The sequence below is a fragment of the Phocoena sinus genome, chromosome X, assembly GCF_008692025.1.
Source record: "Phocoena sinus isolate mPhoSin1 chromosome X, mPhoSin1.pri, whole genome shotgun sequence".
In the NCBI taxonomy this organism is placed as follows: domain Eukaryota; kingdom Metazoa; phylum Chordata; class Mammalia; order Artiodactyla; family Phocoenidae; genus Phocoena; species Phocoena sinus.
Genome location: NC_045784.1, coordinates 129284418 through 129304740, shown reverse-complemented (window position 1 = coordinate 129304740; position 20323 = coordinate 129284418). Strand labels below are relative to the sequence as shown.

Sequence of the window (20323 nt, the reverse complement as noted above, 5' to 3'; positions counted from 1 at the left end):
TTCCTGGAGACCCTGTCCCAGCTCTGCGAGTGGCAGCAGGGTGAAATGACACGGTAGGTCTGGGGGGAGGGCGGAGGTGCTGGGGAAGGGCCTGAAAGGCACACGTCAAGCATGAGGGGTGGGTACCACGGGGGCTCCAGGCTGCCCCGCGCTCCAGGTGACCCAGAGCGTGTAGGAGAGGTGGCTGGCTGGCGCATTGAGGGCGACAGCTTGGAAGGAGCCCGTTCTGGGCCCCGTGTGCCTTGTGGCACAGCCCAAGGAGGGCCGCGAGGCTGCTCTGTGCGAGGTCAGCTTCTCGGCAGCCGCCTCAGCTGGGGAGCCAGCTAACCTGCCTCTGGGGCCCCACCTGTGTCACCAAAGGATGGGGCAAGGCAGGGGCGGGCTGTCCAGGACGCAGAGAGCAGGTGAGAAGGGGCGGGGGTGGGGTGGGACAGCCATGACCAGGAGTGACTCACACGAGCAAAGCCTTGAGCTTTGAGCCAACCGGGCTGTCTGGGAACACCGAGTGGGTCAGAGTGACTAGAGCCGCTGCAGTGTGGCCAGGACACAGGCTGGCAGGGGTGGGGCGGCTACGCCATAAGGGAAAGAGCCACAGGGAACAGTTTGGAGGTGTGGTTTGTGCACTGCCCCCTGCCCCAGGAGAGCACCCACCGGGAGAGGGCCAGGGCGGGGCCTTGGTCCAGGAGCCTGTGGCAGGTGGAACCAAGAGAGAGGGGCGCCGTGAGGATGCAGGCGGCCAGGGCCCCTCAGATCCCCTGGTGCCCGGGCAGGGCCCGCTTCCTTTATCTGACCGGGCAGGCTCCCGGCCACCGACTCAATGAGCGGTTGAGGCCAAGAGGGCCTCTCCAGGCCCGAGTGGGCGGGTCGAAGGCCTGATCTGTGGCCACTGCCGCTGTGGTCTCGGGTTTCGTGCCCTCTCACCTTTTGAGGGCCCAGGTGCTACTCCCTCACCAGTCCCCGCTCTCCTGGCCTCAGGTGCCCTCCCCAAGCCCGTGCTCGGACTGGCCAGGCCAAGCCGTGTGCCTTCTGCGCCGAGAAGACAGGCTGGGACCTGCCCCCCTGCTGTCTGAAAGCTGTGATGTGCTGATACATGGTGACAAGTAAACGTAAGCCTATTTATGTGTGTGTGCATGTGTGCGCACGCGTGTGTGGGGTGTATTTATTTCTCTGTCTCTGTCTCTATACACACGTGCACAGATACATCCAGACGTATGTAAGTTTATTATAAACCGTACTGACATAAAGGATGCAAGCACACAGTTTACAAATAAAATCTACAATTTATATAAAATATACAATAAAATATACGCTACACTGTTTCTAAATTCCATATGGCCAGTTGAGTCTCACCGAAGCCCCTTCAGTTGACTTGACAAACTGTTGTATTTGTACCTGACCCACGGTTGCAACTGATGGCTGAGTGCGGTTCCCACATAAACACTGGTTGGTATTTTCACTGATCTAAGACAAAACTGAAACAACAAAGGTGTGTGTCGGAACCTCGCATGTTCCTCGGTGACATGAGCAAAATCTCTGCCGAACTGGATAGTAGTTTTTGATATTGGAAGTTTTTCCTTTTTTCTTTTCTTTCTTTCTTTCTTTCTTTCTTTTTTTTTTTTTTTTTGCTATTCACAATGTAGTTACTGCCCTGGTTTGTAGGCTGTGCTGATTCCTGTGGGGTAGATACTCCCACCAGGCCACGTTCAGGCTACTCATGTGACGTCATTGAACATGTGCTTGAGAAGAGATTCTGGGTGGTGCACTGTGACATGGGTACGAGGCGGGAAATAAGACATGATGAATTTTGAGTATCTCCTTGGTTTTTTAATACAATTTAAATGAAAGGTTATACAATTTAATTTTTAATCATGGCGGTGTTCAACAATCAACTCTCAAAATTCCCGAACTCTTAACATCTATTGGAATGGCTAAAATACAAAAGACTGGCCATACTGAGTGCTGGTGGGGATGGGAGACGGGACAGACCCTTAAGATGTTAAACATGCACCTACCATAATGACCCAATGATTCCACTCCTGGGTATTTATTTACCCAAGAGAAATGAATTCATGTGTCCACACAAAGACTCGTACACCTCTGCTCATGGCAGCTCTAGTCAGGGCCAGACCCAAAGAGTCAACTCCACTGCTCCAGCTCGCCCTGGCCGGCCACCTGCCCCTCGTCAAGAAGCGTCACTGGCTCACAAGCCACATCCGTGTCTGCCAGTGGGGACGAAGCTGTGGTCAGAAGCATACCTGATTGAAAACAGAACTATCCAGGCAGAGGGACGAGGTGACGAGGACAGAATCTGGACCAGGCCGTGCAGAAGCCTGGAGCAGCAGCCTGGAGACGTGTTTCCTCGGGGAGCCGCAGGCCATGAGGCACCGTGCGCACAGGACTTCAGCTTGTATCTTTATGAATCCCATCTGTGTATCTTCTTTTGGGTCACTTTTGGTTCTTTTTTTCCTAATTTCTTAAGAGAAACACTAACCTCCTTTGTCAGCTTCCATCTTGAATAACTAAGGCACTCAAAGGCTGCGGTTCTGCCCTGAATGAGATTTTCCTGCGTCCCATAGGTTTGCCATTAAATGTTCCTCTTTGCTTTGCATTAGGAGATGCTTTCTAATTTCAGTTTTCATTTCCTCACCCATCTACTGCTTGTATAGTAGAGTTTGTCTTAATTTCCAAGTTGTTGAGACTTTGTGGTCATTTTTATTGTGTATTTCTAATTGTTTTGGATAATGGTCTGAGGGTGTGTTGCTTAAGGTTTTTGGGGGGGGGCTTCATTAGTTTTCTAGGGCAGTTGTAACTAAGTACCACAAATAGGAAAGAAATTTCCCTTTTATATAAAGGCCCAGTCCTATTGGATTAGGGCCCACCTTACCTCTTCTGTACTTGACCACCTCTGAATCCTGGTCTGCAAAGAAGGTCACATGCTGAGGTCTTGAAAAACAGGGCCAGTAGGACATCTATAGATGTGCGTGTGTGTGTGTGCGTGTGCGTGTGTGTGCGCGCGTGTGTGTGTATGGAATCAGCTTATGCAGTTGTGGTCCGAAGGCCACCTGGAGGCAGAATCCCTTCCTCTTTTGTCATAAGGCCTTCAGCTGACTGCACGCAGCCCGCCCACATTATGGAGAGCGATCTGCTTTGTTCAAAGTCTACTGATTTCCCTGTTAATCTCACCTAAAAAATCCCTTCACAGTGACATCTAGACGGATGTTTGACTGAACACAGAACCGTAGCCTAGCCAGCTTGACACAGAAACCCTCCAGCACAATGACCTCATCCGTGGAGATGGACCCGCACACTTTGCAAAGTGACCGCCCACCACTGATGCCTTTATCTCCTCTTCTTTCCTGAGGCCTCCGTCCTGTGTGGTGTGCTAGGCAGTTTCTGCGTCCTCACTCTCTTTTCCCTGCTGGGTGAGTGGCTGTGGCTGGGAACAGGACCCACTGGCTGCAGCGCCCCTGACCTGCACATGTCTCCAGATTCCAGCTTCCAGAGTTGCCCCCCTCCTGACGGAGTGTCCTGAGGGGCATTCAGGATGGAGAAAAACAGGATACTGACCCTAGATAGTTAGAGATGCATACCAAGGGAATGATTTCAGTGAGCCCAGACTCTTGCATCTCCCCATACGTAGAAAAAGCACGTCGTTAACTTGAGATGGCTGGTTTTTGTGATTAGCAGTAATCTTTTTTTTTTTTTTAATTTTTTATTTATTTATTTATTTATTTATTTATTTATGGCTGTGTTGGGTCTTCGTTTCTGTGCGTGGGCTTTCTCTAGTTGCGGCGAGTGGGGGCTGCTCTTCATCGCGGTGCGCGGGCCTCTCACTGTCGCGGCCTCTCTTGTCGCGGAGCACAAGCTCCAGACGCGCAGGCTCAGTAGTTGTGGCTCACGGGCCTGGTTGCTCCGCGGCATGTGGGATCTTCCCAGACCAGGGCTCGAACCTGTGTCCCCTGCATTGGCAGGCAGATTCTCAACCACTGCGCCACCAGGGAAGCCCAGCAGTAATCTTTTGATGTTAGGCTACATGTTTCTCGTTTGTTTGTTTTTTAAAGCAAAACTTCCTGTATATCGTGGCTCCTCCTTTATCTCTTTGGAACAGTTCCTCAGAGCTCTCTGAAGGCCCGTCTCCCGGGCTACAGTCCTCAGTAATGCCCACAAATAAAACATAATTCTCAACTTTTAGGTTCCTTCTGTTCGGAAGCTTCTAAGAGGTTCTTGTTTTCCTGGGATTTCAGGAATGTTCGCTTGGCAATGCCTGCGCCTCAGGCACCCACTCTGGTTCGGAGCTTGGTGAGCCCACCCACTGTGTAGACGAGGGGTGAGCTGTGACAGTCACCGCGGTCCCAGGGAGGCCAGGAGGGGAGGGCGGGGTCCCGCACCTCCGTGGGCCCAGCTCTGCCTGGCGCCGGTCCTTGCCCCAGACCTCAGATCCACGTCCTCCCACTTAGGCCCCCTCTCCGTGGACCCTGCCCACCCAGAGTCCTCTCCACGAAAGCGGAAAAGAAAGCAAACAGCTTCACTACTGAATAAGCGTTAAACTCAACTGCCTGCCACGCCCACCTCAGGCCGCCGCTCCTGAGATCGCAAGGCCAGAAGGAAACCTCAGCCTTTTATCCAGCCAGGCAGTACTTCCTGAGATCGCCCCTCCTAGCTCAGGGCAAGTTCTCCTGGTAATCAGGGTGGCCCTCAGTGCTGGTGAATTGCCCTTTATCCTCAGGACAATGAAAGCTTTCTCTTGGCCTGGAGGGGAGCTAGGGTACCTTCCTGAAGGTTTGCATTTCAAGGGGGTGGTGCCGGGGCTCTGAAGGAGAGCCTTCCTGGGCTGTAAGGCCGGCAGGAGGCTTATTTCGGTTTACAAAGATTTACATACATCTCAAGTGGTCATTTGAGATGCATGTAAATCATCTCCCTGATTCACAAAGGGGGCGGTGGCTCACCTAAGAGCTCTAAGGAAAGGGAGGTGAGAAAGGTTTCCCTCCAGCAGCTCGGCTGAAGCTTTGCCAGTCTCTCCACTACCAGTCTCGGCCTGCAGGGCTCCTGCAGCCCCGCGCCGGCCCTCAGGCCCTCGGAGGCCTCCAGCCTGTGGACTCGTTGGGCCGGTGACGGGGGAGCTCCGGCAGAAGGCTGCACGACGTCCCCCCTCGGCCGCCCTGTGGACCCTCAGGTGCTGCCCCACCAGACCCGCCTCCCCGGGGACACTCGGAAGTCTGATGAGTTGCGTGGCCTCTCCCTCACAAGGGCAGCTCCCTGCTCGGTGAAGGGCTCGGCGTCCTGAGCACACTCAGCGCGTGGCCTCTCAAAGGCCCACGGTGGATTGTCGCTTCTCACGGTCACCAAGCTTAGCACAACTGGGGCTCTGGGGAAAGGAAGTGCTCTCGGCAAGCCTGCAGTAAGCCTTCCCGGGACGGGATGGATCGTCTCTAGAAAGGCCTAGCGCGGGGCCGTCACTCAAAGTGGTCAGCGGACCCCATCCGTGTCGGCCGAGGTGTGGGGCGGGGTGGGGGCAGGGCGTGGCTGGTTGTTTTAGCTGCTCCAGGCTGGAAACCACGTGGCGAAGAGCCCGCCTGGAGTGCGGGCACGAGGACCGGGCAGCCCCCGAGGCCCAGACCCGCAGAAGGATGGCTGGTGACGGCGGCTGGGGAGGATGGGCCAGCGGGCCAGGCGGAGGGAGGCAGGAGGAGGCTGGAAAGCTGGAAGCTCTCTGCTCGCTCACTCCTTGACCCTGGCAGCTTGGGTACATGGAGCATCTCACCTGCCCGCCAGGGCACGTCAGGTAGAGAACCTGGAAATCCTGCTCGTGTGGAAAGAGGAGAAAAAGCAAGGAATCAACCTTTCCCCTCACATGTGCCTACCCTGGCCCGGGCCCCACGGTGGTGATGAGAGGGACCCAGCAGTCGGGAGGGAGCCTCGGCTCTTGGTGATGTGAGCAGATTTTGCCGTGGGAGAGCCTGGGTGCTGGGCCCTGCCCCTACCCACCCTGTTCCCCAACTCTGTGGCCGGAAGAATTACCTCACAGGTCAACCTCAGTTTCCTCCTCTGCAAAATGGAAACAGTACAGTGGTGCCCGGAGGATGGATCGCACCCAGGGCTGGGCACATAGCAGCTGGGCAGTGAGCGTCAGCTATGATACAGCTCCTGCTACTTGGAACCCCGGCCTAGATGCTTGGCATGTCCTCTTCTCGTCATGGCCTCTGACCCTACACGCTGCCCCCCTCCCTCCCCAGCTCCCTGGGCTTCGGAATGTTCCTGTCTCTAAATGGGGGCCTCCGTGTCCTAATACCTGGACTCCGTGAATGTGACCTTATTTGGAGAAAGGGTCCCTGCAGACATATGACAAATCTTGAGATGAGGTCCTCCTGGATTAGCTGGGTGGGTCCAAAATCCAATGACAGATATCCTTACGGGAGACGGGAGAGGAGACACAGACACAGAGGAGGAGGCGAAAGATTTGATCGGACGCATCGCCCAGGAAGATATGAGTGTGGCTGACAAGGACGCTAAAAGGTGCTCAACATCATAAGTCATCAGGGAAATGCATGCAAATCAAAACCAACGTGATACCACTTCACGCCCACCAGGAGGCCTAGAATCTAAAAGATGGACAAAAACAAGTGTCGGGGACGACAAAAACTCGCACACAAATGTTCACAGCAGCTTTATTTGTGAAGGCCAAAACCTGGAAACAACCCAAATGTCCATCAACAGGCGTTGTGGTCCATCCACACGATGGAATAGTACTCAGGATGAACTTCAAAATCATTATACTAAGAGGCCAGGCGAGAAGAGTGCATTAACACAGAATTCTAGGAAAGGCAAACGAATGCGTACTGACAGAAAGGGCAGTGGTTGTGGGGACGGGGTGGGGGGAGGAAGGGGCAGGAAGGAGGGCGCACCCGGGGGACAAGGCAACTCTCCAGGGTGATGGGCGTACGTTTCCCGTCTTCATTGCTGTGATGGTTTCACGGGTGGATACCCGTCAAAACTCACCCAATTGTACAATGTAAATACGTGCAGTTTCTTGTCCGCCAATTATACGTCTATAAGGCTGTCAAGAAAGATGAAGAAACAGCAACCTTCAAATCCCGGAGGGCCCCTGTGTTGTGAAGTCACGCACACACTGAGGCTAGCGTAAGAGAAAACGATCTAAGTTTTCCAGATATTCCTCATAACTCCCGGGGCAAGTGGGAGTTCCCCAAAGTGCCATTTGAGGCTGCTCGTGTCAAAGCATTATGAGTGGTGGGCTGCCGCCATTCATTCCCATGGATGAACACCCAGTGAGCATCAGAGCTGTCTAGGTGACTCTAGCGTGTATACTTGGTGGTCATCCGTGTGTAAATTCACACACTCCAGCAGTTATCGTCCGCGTCAACTTTTTTCCTCCTTGATCTTAGAATAATTCTTTCATATTTAAAAAAGGTTCTAATGACCTTTTACCCTACGACTGCCCTACAGAAAGCCCTCCGCCCCTCTAGGGTTCCTGAAAGCACCACACGCTCCCTGTGCTTTACTCCAACCCACTGGAAGTCCCTCGACCTCTTCCTGTCCTGAGAGTTCACCTACTGCTTAGTCCTACCCTGACCTCCAGAGACGGCGTGTTACCCCTTGCTACCTAACTGGGCGTAGACTTAGCAGCCCCAACTGAAAGCCACTGTGTCCCGCCACTGAGGAACGGAGTGAAGGGCGGGGGCGGTCCTGGCAGCTTCACAAAGTAGAGCAAGTCTTGCAGGCAATCTAACCAAAGGTCCTAAGACACCATCCATGCCGTTTCAGGGTGGCTGCCCTTGGCCCCCGTGCAGCTCCACTTCAAGGAGTTCCCACCTTCTGTTTGCAGGGGCCAAGGGGCGCCCAGACATGCTCTCTCGTCTTCCCCCCCACGTCTAGGTCAGCGGCCTTTCCTGAGACCTTTCACCCAATTGCTAGCCGTTACTTCAAACCACAATAGATGCCGTCTCCACCAGAGGGTGCCGTTCAAGGCCAACACCCAAAGTAAATGAATTCAGGTGGGACAGTTTAACAGTTACGTGAAGATACCGCCACGGCAATTAAACAGCTCTTGAAAAGTGTCCAAAGTTTCAAAGAGCAAATGATGTGCTATGGGCTGGTCCAGCGTCCTGCAAGTTCATCTCTGGAGCAGAAGCCCAGTCCAGAAGTGTGAAGGGGCTGGCATCCAGGGACGTTGTGGTGGTGGTGGTGGGGGGGGCCTGGAAAGCAGATAGGACATCCCCCAAGAGTCTCAGCTTTTACACTCCAGTCGTCGTCAGAAAGCAAGTGTGGGCCGCCATCACAGTCCCCCACCCTGCCTGGTGGGAGACCTATTTCAAGGCACTGTAGAGGGAAAAATGCAAGCATCCTCTCCAGACACTCTCTGGCTGATCCCACGCGACACCCGTTCACATCCTGTTGCACACCTGATTGGTGACCACATCTAAAAGAAAATGATACTCAGAATTGCATCAGGGGCTTCCCTGGTGGCGCAGCGGTTGAGAGTCCGCCTGCCGATGCAGGGGACACGGGTTCGTGCCCCGGTCCGGGAAGATCCCACGTGCCGCGGAGCGGCTGGGCCCGTGAGCCATGGCCGCTGAGCCTGCGTGTCCGGAGCCTGTGCTCCGCAACGGGAGAGGCGGCGGCGGTGAGGGGCCCGCGTACCGCAAAAACAAAAACAAAAACAAAACAAACAACAAACCAAAAAAAAAAAAAACCTGCATCAGAGTAAACATCTAATGATCAGGAGTGCGGTTAGATGCAGAAGGGACAAACCAAAGATGCATTGCTATTAGGAATGTCACGTGTCCGGGTAAGCATTTGGAGACCTTGGAGCCTTTCAGGGCACTCCGAGACCGGAGTGCAGGTGCCTGGCATCTCTCCCGGCAAGTCCACTTTCTGTTGAAAGCACTGGACATCACGACCCCAGCCCCCAGTATCTAGTCATCTCTGGGTGGGTCCAAGGTGAAAAAAAGGCACTCACATTAAAAATCGAGTTAGCTTATCCAGTAGAACCAACGGGATGATGCTATGCTGGGGAGCTACAACTCTCGTTTATTAAAAGTTGGTTACTGACTGGGCCATAAGAGCGAAACTGTTCACTTCCTAGAGCGATGGAAATGGGCAGCAGTGCGCACGGATCTATGCTCTTACCGGGGCCTGTCACGTAGCAATTGTTGCCCCTATCCTAAGCAGACCCGGCTGAACAAAAAAGACACCGGAGCCCAAGCACAAGGCCTCAGGCACCGTCCCCCGCCCTGCGTGGGGACTGCTTTACTGAAGCCTGCCGGCTGAGCAAACATTGTGGGCACCTCATATAAACACATGCTTCCCAGCTACCTTACCGTGGATTTCAAAGACACCACTCCTAATACTTCTTTTTCTATCGGAAAACCCAAGGTTGCAGATACTTTCCACTGCCGCAAGGTAAGGCTGGAGCCGACTGTGGTCTAGAACCCGAGTTCAATGTGCTAAGGGGGCAACACTCATTTCACAAGTATTTACTAAGTGCCAAGCTCTGGGCTCAAAGAAAACGTGACACGCACGGCACAAGGAGGCTATGAGACAAGAGCAAGTTACAACTCTGGAACTTTCCGTAAGTCACAAGTGTGTACAGTCATTCTAATATATCTATATAAAGCTTCTGTATCTACATAAAACTCCTCGATCTCTATCCCTGTCTCTCTCACTTCTGGAGTTGTCCTAGCAGTTAGAGCTCCAAGCAGCATGTGCTGAAGGAGCCCTGTATTTCCAGGCTTTCCCACACCCTCCTGATGGTGTCTGGCCCTCCCCTGTCTGGCAGGGAAAGTGCGCTCTTCTCAAAGGCCCAGTGGGGGGCCTCCATCACATCCACCTGCCCTCGGGCAGCCTGTGGCGGTGGTGAAGGGGGCTGGAAGGAGGTGGCGAGCCAACTGGGATGCCGGGCTGAGAATGGCAAGTGGCAGAGCTCCTGGTCCCAGCTCTGGGGACAGTGTGAGCAGGACAGGGTGGAACCTGCCAGCAGCTGCCCCCCCCCCACCCTCGCCGGCAGCACGAGGTCTCCCTGGAGAGTCTCCCATGGCCTGCAGTAAAGTGCCATTGAAGGGTCCACCGTGTCCCTACGGGGCTAAGGCCGGGGGCGGGGGAGTGAGAAGAGGGGCCTTCTCAGAGAGCTGGGCAGACTCTCATTTAAGGAGTGATTACCTGACACTTCCATATGGCAAAAATCTCTATTTTTGACTTACATTACCCCTGAAGGCAAAAACATTCAAAGCAACCGAACCTCTAATATTTTAAGAAATGTCACATGAAAGAGAGCTGAGGAGAGAGAGCCATTACTGGGCACGCTCTGTGCAAATTCCTAAGCCGGCCGCTTTCCTCCTGATTTGGCACCAGCCACAAGGGACGGCTGCTGCAGGGGGAGCAGCTAACTTTGGAGCTTTAGGCACTGAGGGTGGAGAGAAGGGGCAGAGAGGCCAGTGCGGCCTTTGCAGGCAGGGTCTGAAGGCAGCAGGTGGGGTGAGCTCCGGGGCTCAGGGTGCGGGGAGGAGACCAAAGGCAGCAGGGCAGCTGGTGGCAGCTGGGAGGGACCAGAGCCAAAGGGCTCCTCTCTTGGGGCGGAGAAGCCGAGAGTCTCCAGGCCTCAGCCTCTCCGCAGGACCCAGGCCAGCCATCTGGCAGAATCCCCTGAGCTCCCAGAAGATGGGGTCTGGGGCCGCTCCTCCCAGAAGCAAGCTGTCCTGTGCCTTCCTGCCGAGGAGATGCCACTCTCCGGGGGCTGCCGACGCGGGCACGTGCAGTTGCCTGAGTCCTTTTTCAGGCCATTTCTTGATGAATTTTAGGTGATGTCACAGTCCAGCCACAGCCTCGCTGTGGAGCCCACAAATTTTGAATGCCCTCAGGTCCCTCCCACTATTAAGCTATTAAAGGATTAAAGTGCTTTTCGTGTCTTCTACCTGGAAACGCTAACAAGTCTTTGGGTGAAGTGAAGGCCCCCACTCCTCCCTAATTGAAGGCACCCGCTCCCTCCCACCCACAGCACTCAGGCCCCAGGCACAGGGGGCAAGAGCAGTTCCAGCGGCTCCAGGGTGGAATACAAATGTGCGTGCACCTTGGCGGCACACACACGCCCGTGCGCACCGCACAGGAGCTGGCACGGGCGCAGGGGCCCGTCTGCCTGCGGCGCACTAGGTGCTTCAATCGCAGCATCATCAACGAGCAAAGGGAGGGGGATGAGGTGGGGAACGTGGGCCTCATTTTAAAGCCAGCCCTCCCACGGTGCACCCCGTCAGAAGGAGCTGGGGGCGGTGGCGTGGGCGGAGTCTGGACGGAGTTTCTCGTCTTCGGGGCGGGGCTCCGCAGTGGCTCTCCAGAGGGCCAGGCAGGCCGGCGCCTTTTCTGAGTTGCTTCCCTCCGAGAGCTTCCTTCTGCGGTGAGTTTTTGGCTTCCGGCCGAGCTGCGGTTTCCCTTTGGAAGCCTGGCCGCAGTGGCCGCAGGCGCTGGGCCGCAGGCTGCCGTGGGTGCGTCGCTGCTCCAGGAGGACGGAGCCGCTGCGGAACGCCCTCCTGCAGTCTTGACACTCGTAGGGTCTCTCCTCGCTGTGCACCACCTGGTGCTTGAAGAGGTTGGATCGCCGGCTGAAGGTCTTCCCGCACTCGCTGCACTCATAGGGCTTCTCGCCGCTGTGCACCCGCCGGTGCTGGCTGAGGCCCGAGCGCCCCCGGAAGGCCTTCCCACACTCCTTGCACTCGAATGGCTTCTCCCCACTGTGGATGCGCTGGTGGTGAATGAGCTGGGAGATGCCCTTGAAGGCTTTCAGGCACTGGCTGCACGTGTAGGGCTTCTCGCCGCTGTGTGTGCGCTGGTGCTCGATGAGGTTGGAGCTCCTGCTGAAGGCCTTGCTGCACACGCTGCACGTGTAGGGCCGCTCGCCGCTGTGGATGCGCTGGTGCTCCAGGAGCGCGAAGCTGCGCCGGAAGAGTTTCCCGCACTCGCCACACTCGTAGGGCTTCTCACCACTGTGGATGATCTGGTGCTTGATGAGGTTGGAGCTGCGTGTGAAAGTCTTCCCGCACTCGCCGCACACATAGGGCTTCTCGCCGCTGTGGATGCGCTGGTGCTCCAGGAGCGCGAAGCTGCGCCGGAAGAGTTTCCCGCACTCGCCGCACTCGTAGGGCTTCTCGCCACTGTGGATGATCCGGTGCTTGATGAGGTTGGAGCTCCGGCTGAAGGATTTTCCACACTGCTGACACAGGAACTGTTTCTCTGCACCTTTGGAACCCTGCTGCCTTAGAACCAAACCCTGTCTACCTCTGCAGCTACTTCTCTGTATCTCTCTTTCCTCACCTGGGGAGCTGCCTTGGCCTTTCTCCCTGGGAGGGTCACCCCTGCTGAAAGCTGCCTGTGGACAATAAGCATGCTTCCGTCTCTGCTCAAGCGTTTCCTCTGACTGCCCGGCTACCTGGCCCTTGTTGCCACCCTGAAGGTCAGCCCCTGCGAGTTCTTCTGAACAATTTTTCTGCTTTGAAATGATCGGTTTGCTCTTCATCCTGTCACCTGTAAAGACAGAGAGCACCAACCAGTGTCACTCCCTCCCTGGGTCTCTATTTAGGTTAGTTCTTCACCCTCACCCTCACTCCAAGGCTGAGAAGAGCTGAACCAGGAGTTGAGGACAAGGGAGAAGAGGCAAGATAACCGTCAGCAGACAGGAGGGCAAGAGGGGAGGAGATGGCAACGAGCTAGAAATACCAGAGCTGGTGTGAGACAGGGGACTCCATGACAGATTTAAATCTGCCACGAAAGAGAATGTCCCACCCAAAGTGGCCACGCCACCCTCCATCAGCTGCTGTTCTTCGCCAATGGCTTAGGCAAGCTGACAAAGTGGCCCTCACTCACCTGCCTGCATCCCTGTGGTGGTCCCCATCCTGTGGACGTCTGCTACCCAGGGCCCCTCTCCTCGCTCTAGCCGGGAGACCAGGTGAGGCTTGGAGGATGAAAACCCTGTCCACGGAAAGGAAGCAGGTTAGTCACTCCTGGACTCAGTCCAGCATTAATATCTTCAGGAACAGAGAATGAAGAACTCTCTAGAAAGTGCCACTGGGAAGGTCCAGAGAAACGGCAGAGTCCCTCTAAGGAAGCAAGGTGCTCTGAGTGTACAGGGGCCAGGCATGCACGGTGAATCTTAAGTAGGTGGTGATTCAGCCCAAGAGGATAATGATGTTATTATCTGGCCTGCAGGACGGGATGGCCTGTGGGAAATGGGGGATCAGTGTGGAGACCCTAAAGGACAAACAGAGGGTTGGAGCAAGGCCCCAGGGAGTATCAAGAAGCAGACAGAGCTGAAGGGCTGCCTGTGTCCCGAAAGCCAAAGCCCCCTGTTTCACCATCAAACACAGCAGATGTCTCTGTTCCTTATGCCAGACTCCACTGAGGAATCCACAACTTCCCTGGGGAACCCCAGGTCTGCCCGATAAGGGTCAAAAACAACCAAGGGGAAGAAGCTAGTCTCCTTCTGTGGGGTTAGATGACTGAGGTGGAATCTGTAGAGTTTAAAAGAAGAAACAGAACAAAAGGATCCCCTGCAACCCCGAAGGCAGGGGCGCAGTGGGGGAGCCTGCCCCAGCTCTTTCCCGATTTCTCCAAGTCCTGGGCCTCTATGTCCTGGGCTCTCTGTGGCTTGATGCAAGGAACAGATGCTTGAAAACCCTAGAACATGAAACGAATGTAAAAGGCAACCTTGGTAAAAATGGAATAAGTATACATTAATGTATATAAATATTCAAGGCTAATTTGCATCTATCTTTTGGGTAGAAGAGATTTAGTTAACTCGTGATTTTATATCAAAAGAAGTTTGACGGGGGCCCACGCATTTACCTAAAACACCTTCAAGCCCAAACCATTTAGCTAAACACTGCTACTGAGGTAAAAGTTGGGCATCGATAGATTACTGACCTGATGGGGAAATGCATGTATTCTTGGACTCACAGTAACCAACTAGCAAAGAAGCTCAGAAATAAACAGTTCAGACACAGGGTGGGAGTCTGGCTGTGTGTGAGGTCCTTACCCAGTGACACCAAGTGGCGGTAGTTCTCCAGCATCACTCGCTTGTAGAGCACCCTTTGTCTGAGATCCAGAAGCTTCCATTCTGTCTTGGTGAAGTACACAGACACGTCTTCAAAAGATACCGGCACCTAAAACAACCCATTGCTGTGGCTTCAGGGGAATTCACCTCCGTGGTCCCCAGGATGAGCTGGTAGCAGCTAAACATGGGGTGGGGGTGGGGCCCTGGGGAGCTCGGCAATAGCTGTGAGGATGGGACAGGAGGAAGCGGCAGAGAGAGGCTGCTGGGGGAGATGCCGCCCACAGTCAGGGAGCCCCACTCACCTTGCGTCTGGCCATCAGGAGCATGGCTGCCATCGCAGGGGCGCAGAGACACTAATGCGGAGCGAGCCAGGTGTGAGCTGAGCCCATGCGCTGAGTGTGACCTTGTCCAGATAGGGTCCCAATCAGAGCTGCTGGGGGATAGGACTTCAGCATATCTTTTGCGGGGGGAGACCACAGTTCAATCCGTAACACTTTCTCAAACTGAGCTTCTGTCCCCTCTCTTCACCAGACAAGGATTCTGTCTCCTCGTGCTGAGCCTGCCTAGCCAGGCTTTCAAGGGAGTGTGTTTCTTCTTTCCTTTTTCTCATTTCCTTCCTCTCTCAGCCCTCCTCCCACGTGACCAGCACCCCAATCCTGACTTTCTAGCCATCCCTGGAAGCCCCACTGCTGCCCCCTTGCCCCCTGAGGTCAAGGTTCTTAAAGAAAAACTCCAGGGGGAGGGTGATGGTGGTGGGATGAATTGGGAGTTTGGGATTGAGATATACACACTACTGTGTATAAAATAGAGAACTAATAAGAACCTGTTGTATAAAAAAATTAAATTAAAAAAACAACAACAAGAAAAACTCCAAACACACGTACCTCCTTCACCTGCAAACAGACTTGCTCTCAAGGAAAGAGAAAGACCAAGCTAGTGGGGTGCAAGAGGGAGCCCCCCCATCGCTGGGGGAGGGGTAGCGTTCAGGCTGAGAGCTGCAGGCTGGGGGTGAATAAAGAGAGTAGCTGGCCAATGGCATGGCCCATACCCGGCCCTGAGAGGGGCCCTAGCTGCGCGGTCATGGTGCTGAAAATTGGAGCGGGCTGAGGGGGTGGGAGGGGCAGAAGGTGAGGCTGCCCGGGGCTCACGCTAAGGCAGGAGGAGCGTGTCACCAACCAAGTGGACAGAACCAGATTTCTCTACACCAGCCCTCAATGCCAGAAGACAGTGGGGCAAAAGAAAGTTTGCTCCAAGGATATGTCCACCCAACTGGCGGCCACAACATGGGAGTCACGGGCGGAGGAGCGGAGGAGACAGGCAGTGGCGGGGGGACGGCGGAGTGGGCGTCACGGCCTGTTTTTGCCCCAGGAGAGAGGGCAAGGGGTCCTCAGAACAAGTTAAATCGCCCCAAATTCCCTTATCACCTGTGATGAGCTGTCAGTTAACACTGGCCCAGAATAAATAAATGAATGCATGTCTGATGGAGAAGTTTATACTAATCAGAGAGAAAGAATCTCTTAAGGTCGAATGGATGCCAAAACCATTAGGTGAGGCCTGAGGGGGAAGGGTCGGCCACACGATGTCTTCCCCGTTTACTGCTGGTCACAAGAGAGGAAGCGAACCTAATGGTGGGACAGAAGTGGGATGTCCCCTTGGTGGGGATGCCCAGGAGGGCTCTTGCCAAAGCTTGACCTGATTCTAATGCAGCCTTGGGACCCAGCATCCAGTTCACAGAGGACCTTGGGGACGGAGAGACCAGTTAAAGGCACCACAAGGGAGGCACCCGATGCAGAAGGTGGGCTGTTCCCTGGTCTCCTCTGCAAATCAGTGTCACGGGGGAAAGAGGAGGCTGGGTAGGGAGATTGTTCTGGATGAAAAGAGAGTTAAGGGGCCAACAGCCAAGTGCAATGGGAGTCTTTGATGAGATGCTGGCGTGAACAAAAGAGGAGTCAAAGGCATTGCGGAGAGTGGAGGGTGAGAGCGGGGCCACTGCTGCCCATGTGTTGGATGGATAGTGGCACCGGGTCGTGGAAGAAAATGTCCTTTTCAAGAGACACATTCGCACCATTTGGGGAGAAAAGGGCATGTGAAGTGACTTTAAAGTGCTTCAGCAAATACAAAAGACAGAAGGAAAGAGAGGGAGGGAGGGAGGAAGAGAGAGAGTGAGAGCGCGAGGTGGGGGGGACCCAAGCAAATAAGGCAAGCTGGAGCTGGAGGCCACTGCTAACCCTGGGAGGTGGGTACGCGGGCTTGGTTAGACTATTCTCTCTACTCGTCTGTTTGCTTGACAGTGTTCAGAATTAAAAGGGAAAATAGTCTAGTGGTCCTTCAGTAAGTAAACCACTCCTGGGTATATGCTCAAAAGAATCGAAAACAGCGTTCTCACAAAAATGTCCACCCATGTGAATGAACTGGTCGCCCAAAGGTGGAAACAACCCAACGTCCATCAGCAGAAGAGTAGATGACAAACCATGGCCTGGACACACGATGGAATGCTATTCGGCCCCAGAGAGGGATGAAATACTGATCCACGCTACCATGTGGACGAACCTAGTGTCACGACGCTAAGTGAAAAAAGCCGGACACGGGCACACAGGGCCACATACCGCATGATCCTATTTATATGATGTAATATAATATTTCACAAGGGCTTTCTTGACCTAGTTTTGAAGTTATGACTAGAAACTCTTTCTCCTTGGCCTTCGCAAGCAGTTTGCCGAGCCTGTGAAGCTTCCCACACCACCCACCTCCCGTATCAAAGCCCCTCTCTCTGGGGCCACTAAACCCACGCCCCAAACCCTCCTTATCGGGGTCTCACACTCAGTGGCCAGGTACCAGACAACCAAGGACAGGTCCTACGCACCGGAGCCTGCGAAACTGTTCAAACGGGCCGCTGCCCAGGGACCCCAAGGACACTAGCTACCCCTACCCAGATGCGCCATCCCTCGTGGCAGCCGTCCCTCCTTCTGCCTGTCATCTCTCCAGAGTGCCACTGTCCTGTGGCTCGCTATAAAAAAAACCCTTTAAATCCTATAAAACATATGACATGTCCAGAGAGTCCTAGGTAAATCCAGAGAGCAGATCTGGGTGCCAGGGCCTGGGATTGGGTGGGGTGGGGGGGTGACTGCTTCATGAGGACAGGGTTTCTTTTTTGGGGTGATAAAAATATTTTGGAGGTCGAAGGTGGTGATGGCCGCACAAAGTTGCAAATATACTTAACGTCGCTGTCAAGAGTTCATCCTTTTGTCCGCAGGCCGGCCATGTTTCATTGGGACACACCACCAGTCACAGGGGGACCCGCACCAGCTAAAGGTGTGGGGAGGGGAGAATACTGATAATAGCAAGGGGTTTTACACTAGCATCAAATTGTTTTGAAACACATCACAAGCTTGTGTTTTCTCTATCACAACTGTACTGCCAGGTCACCATCCATTTTGAAAAATACAGAAAAGCTGAAAAGAAGAGGTGTTATTCTGTTATCCCCCATCCCAAGACACGCTGCCGTGCAAGCCCCCAAGAGAGAAGAAACTTGAACTGTGATTGCCGAGAGAAACGCTATGGGCAGGGTTCGCCTGTAGACGGAGACCAACGCTCAAGGTCAGCACCACAAGGCGCATCGGTGGCGCCAGCTAGCGAGGCGCTCACACACAGCAGTGTCTATCCTTGAGACCTAACGCCCCAAAGGCAGCGTAATTTCAAATCCTGGAAAGAGACGCGACAAGCCCTGTCCTCACAGACCCTAATGCCCGATCTCCCCCGGGGTGGTAACAGGGAGACACTCCCAAGCAGGAATGGAAGGAAGGAGCTTGTGGAACTGGAGAGTGGCTTCTCCTGAGACCCTTTGACGTCGGTGGGCCTCCAGAGCGGAGGAGAAGCTGAAGGATGATTCTAGGCCCTGACGCTCAGATTTCTCTGAAGTAGGACACCGGGCACGCAGGCGAGGGTCCCTCAGATAGCAGCACTTGGGGCAAGAAGCTGGGAAGGCCCCGGGAGCCAGGGTAACTGGGCGCTCCCCCCACGCCGGTCCGCCCCACGGAGGGGAGCAGACTCCCAGGCCGCTCGCTGAGCCCAGCCCAAGTAAAGCTAAGTATACGCGGAGGTGGCGGCGGGAACGGGGAGAGCCTGAAACGACGTGGCCCCCAAAGGGAGAAGCCAGTGGGCTTCAGCGTTGATGTCTTTGGAAGACCACGAGATGGGGCTATTTCCCCAGAAAAAGAAAACAGAAAACAAACAAACAAACAAACAACATCAAAGGCATCTAGTAATCCCACTGAGGCCGGATCAGGAATTGGGGCCTTCTCGTCTGTGAGGAGGGACAAGCAGGGCCACTAGGGTTGGGCTTCCTCCTTCCTGCTGCAACTTCCCCTGGTGTTTGGTACCTCAAGACCCCAACTGCCTCCTCTCAGCCCCACGCAGCATTCTCTGAGACCTGTGTCACCTGCCACCCACCTGGTGGAAAGGCCGGAGGCCCCAGGCCGTGGGCGGCCCAGCCTCAGCCCAGAGCAGAGATCCAGCCTGGGAGCTGCCCCAGGTCAGCCCAGGGCCATCCCTGCTGCCCGGCCAAGCAAAGCCCTCTGAGGAGCAACTCTGAAACCCGTGTCTCCAGGCCCTGCCCTTCTGGGGGCAGAGGCTGACCCGGACGGAAAGAGGCCACCTGCTACCAGCCCTTCCTGGGGTGTCCATCTCCTGACCTCGCCCTCTTCTGCTCTCCCTGCTCCGGCCACGCACCAGGCCACTCCTGCCTTTGCACTGGCTGTTCCCTCTGCCCAGAATGCTCTCTCACCTCCTTCAAGTTTTTTGGAAATGTTGCCTTCTAACCACACTACTTAAACTCGCAGCCCGACCGCTCACCTCCCTTCCCTTGCTCCATTTTCCCCCCTGGTTAACGTACTCTGTAATTCTTAATTTGAAACGTTGACTCTCTTTTTTTTTTTTTTGAGGTAAGCGGGCCTCTCACTGTTGTGGCCTCTCCCGTTGCGGAGCACAGGCTCCGGACGCGCAGGCTCAGGGGCCACGGCTCACGGGCCCAGCCGCTCCGCGGCATGTGGGATCTTCCCGCACCGGGGCACGAACTGGTGTCCCCTGCATCGGCAGGCGGACCCTCAACCACTGCGCCACCAGGGAAGCCCCGAAACGTTGACTCTTTATTGCCTGTGTCCTGCCACTAGAATTGGACCCCCGAGCAGGGCTTTGCGGTTTTGCTCCCTGAGGAAATACCTGCAGTGCCCACAGCCTGGCCCGCAGGCGTGCTTCGCAGCTGTCTGTTGGACGGGAGGGCTGCCACAGCTGGCCCTGCATGGCAGCCCCGCACACTTTCCCGCTCAGCCAGCTCAGCTCTTGCCCTTGCGGTCCTTCCGTCCGGCCCCTGGCTTCCTCTTCTTGTACCTTCCCCTGGCGTGCTCGTCCCCGCCAACACTCCACACCACCAAGGGGCACAAACCCCCAAACCTGAGAGCCGCAGGCGCACGTCCGGGCACCCTCAGGGCCCATGCCTGCGGACGGTTCGCCAGGTGCCCCTGGGCAGGAGTGCTGCGACCTCACACAGAGGCGCGAAATCCAAACTTACCAGGCAGCCTGGCGTTGGGATGCTCTCCTGCCAGCCCCAGAATCAGCAGCGAACCGCAGTCAGAGGAGAGAAACTGGGAAACGCGGGCTGCCCTTCCCCGGCGGGCGAAGGGGGCGGCCCCGAGGGCCGGCCAGCAGCTCTCCGCGCTCACGCTCGCCACCTCCTAGGTTGTCCCTCGGCCACCTGCCGAGAGCGGCTCGCGGGCCTCTGGGCTGTCCTTCCCTCCTCCCCCTGCCCCAGCCTCCGGGCAGGCTCGAGGTCAAGGCTGCCACCTCCAAGAAGCCCTCCGGGTCAGCGCCCCCGGGAGGCGGCGGGGCTCCTGGCTGCGTCTCGACCTCGCAGCTGGGCGCCGCTCGGGAGGCGCGTTCTGAGCGGCAGTCCGTCAGTCCAGCGCTGACGAGCGGGGCCGAGGCATGGGCGGGGCCGGGGCGGCGGCGGCGTGGGAACGGGGCGCGGGGGTGGGGTGGGGTGGGGGCACGGAGCATGCGCGGCGCGGCGGGAGGAAGGGACGGCCCGTGCCGCCCCGGCGCGCCCCGTGGGGTTTCTGGCCTGGCTCACTGCGTACCCCGGGGCACTTCCGCTTTCAGTCTGGGCTGCTTCGAGGGCTCGGGGTCGCAGTGGTCCGTCCACCGCAGTCCCCCAAGGGGACAGGGGAGGGGCAGTGTTGGCTGCTGCGCACCTCCCACGTCTCAGGCTCTGGGGCTTTA

General features: G+C 55.7%; 1 protein-coding gene across 2 annotated transcripts; it reads right to left on the bottom strand.

Annotated features, from left to right (window-relative positions):
* Positions 1 to 8629: 8629 nt before the first annotated feature.
* On the bottom strand, positions 8630 to 20029 carry ZFP92 (ZFP92 zinc finger protein). Of its 2 annotated transcripts, none has more exons than XM_032620704.1 (5): positions 19617 to 20029; positions 14353 to 14480; positions 14033 to 14159; positions 12865 to 13674; positions 8630 to 12525 (listed from the first exon to the last, which is right to left on the bottom strand). In XM_032620704.1, exons 4-5 carry the CDS (start codon positions 12890 to 12892, stop codon positions 11258 to 11260), a joined length of 1296 nt encoding a protein of 431 aa, XP_032476595.1. In that variant the 5' UTR covers positions 12893 to 13674; positions 14033 to 14159; positions 14353 to 14480; positions 19617 to 20029; the 3' UTR covers positions 8630 to 11257. The 2 variants fall into 2 exon arrangements, with proteins under 2 accessions (XP_032476595.1, XP_032476594.1); XM_032620703.1 differs by having other exon boundaries at positions 12865 to 12969; positions 14353 to 14483; positions 19617 to 20003.
* Between the last annotated feature and the right edge of the window lie 294 nt (positions 20030 to 20323).